This window comes from Octopus bimaculoides, chromosome 24, assembly GCF_001194135.2.
Source record: "Octopus bimaculoides isolate UCB-OBI-ISO-001 chromosome 24, ASM119413v2, whole genome shotgun sequence".
NCBI lineage: Eukaryota > Metazoa > Mollusca > Cephalopoda > Octopoda > Octopodidae > Octopus > Octopus bimaculoides.
The window spans coordinates 2,583,177-2,584,121 of record NC_069004.1 but is presented as its reverse complement, the minus strand read 5'-3'; the positions used below and the strand labels follow the sequence as shown (position 1 = coordinate 2,584,121).

The 945-nt window shown below is 39.3% G+C and overlaps 1 protein-coding gene across 1 annotated transcript in view; it reads left to right on the top strand.

Annotated features, from left to right (window-relative positions):
• Positions 1-6: 6 nt before the first annotated feature.
• The window catches only part of LOC128250724 (uncharacterized transporter slc-17.2-like), a 1,509-nt gene continuing 570 nt past the window's right edge, over positions 7-945 (top strand). Inside the window, exon 1 of the mRNA XM_052976499.1 lies at positions 7-939. Coding sequence (XP_052832459.1) covers positions 12-939 — 928 coding nt within the window. The 5' untranslated portion in view covers positions 7-11. The remainder of the gene's footprint in view (positions 940-945) is intronic.

Here is a 945-nt window from a genome sequence, read left to right as displayed (position 1 = left end):
ATATTTGTGCAATGGCTGCTGTTTTGGTGCAGACATTAAGAGTCGATATAAGTATGGCCTTTGTTTGTATGTTGAAAACTCCGAATCGTACAAGTGAGGAAGTTAACGTTACTACAAACAACCAACATTGTTCTGGATTTGATAACCGTTCAATGAACCAAAACTACGAAGGAGAATTCGAATGGAGCGACACGTTACAAGCAAACGTGTTGGCTGGTTACTTCTATGGATATGTAGCAACTAATTCTTTGGGTGGTTTATTGGCCGATAAATACGGTGCGAAAAGAGTTGTCGGGGGTTCAATACTTTCAGCATCCATTCTGACAATTCTTCATCCAAGTTTGTCTCGAATTAGTGGTTATTTGACTCTCATTCTAAGGATATTAACAGGCATGGCGTCAGGATCGATATACCCGGCAGTTCAATCCTTATATGGACGTTGGGCACCACCGCAAGAAATTGGTTCGTTGGTTGGTCTTACATTTTCTGGTCTAAATTTAGGCAATATTGTAGGTCTTCCAACATCAGGTTATCTTTGTGTTTATGGATTTGACAATGGATGGGGTTCTATATTCTATATATTTGGTGGAATATCGTTGGTGTTTAGTTGTGTTTGGTTTTATGTTGTTTATGATACTCCAGATGTCCATCCAACTATCAGCGAAAAAGAACATTCTTATCTAAACAGAATTATAACAATTGAAAAAGTGGTGAAAAAGGTACCATGGAGACGGCTAATTTCTTCTCCTGCTGTATGGGCCATCAGCTTTGGCTGGTTTGCTTATTGTTGGACTAGTTTGTCTTTCCAGGTGTTGCTACCACTTTATATGAAAGAAGCCTTAAACGTTAATGCAACCTCCAACGGTTTAATGTCATCTGCTTCTTCGGTAGCACAAATCATTGCACTACCCCTGTGTGGGAACTTAGCTGATTTTATACGTTCAA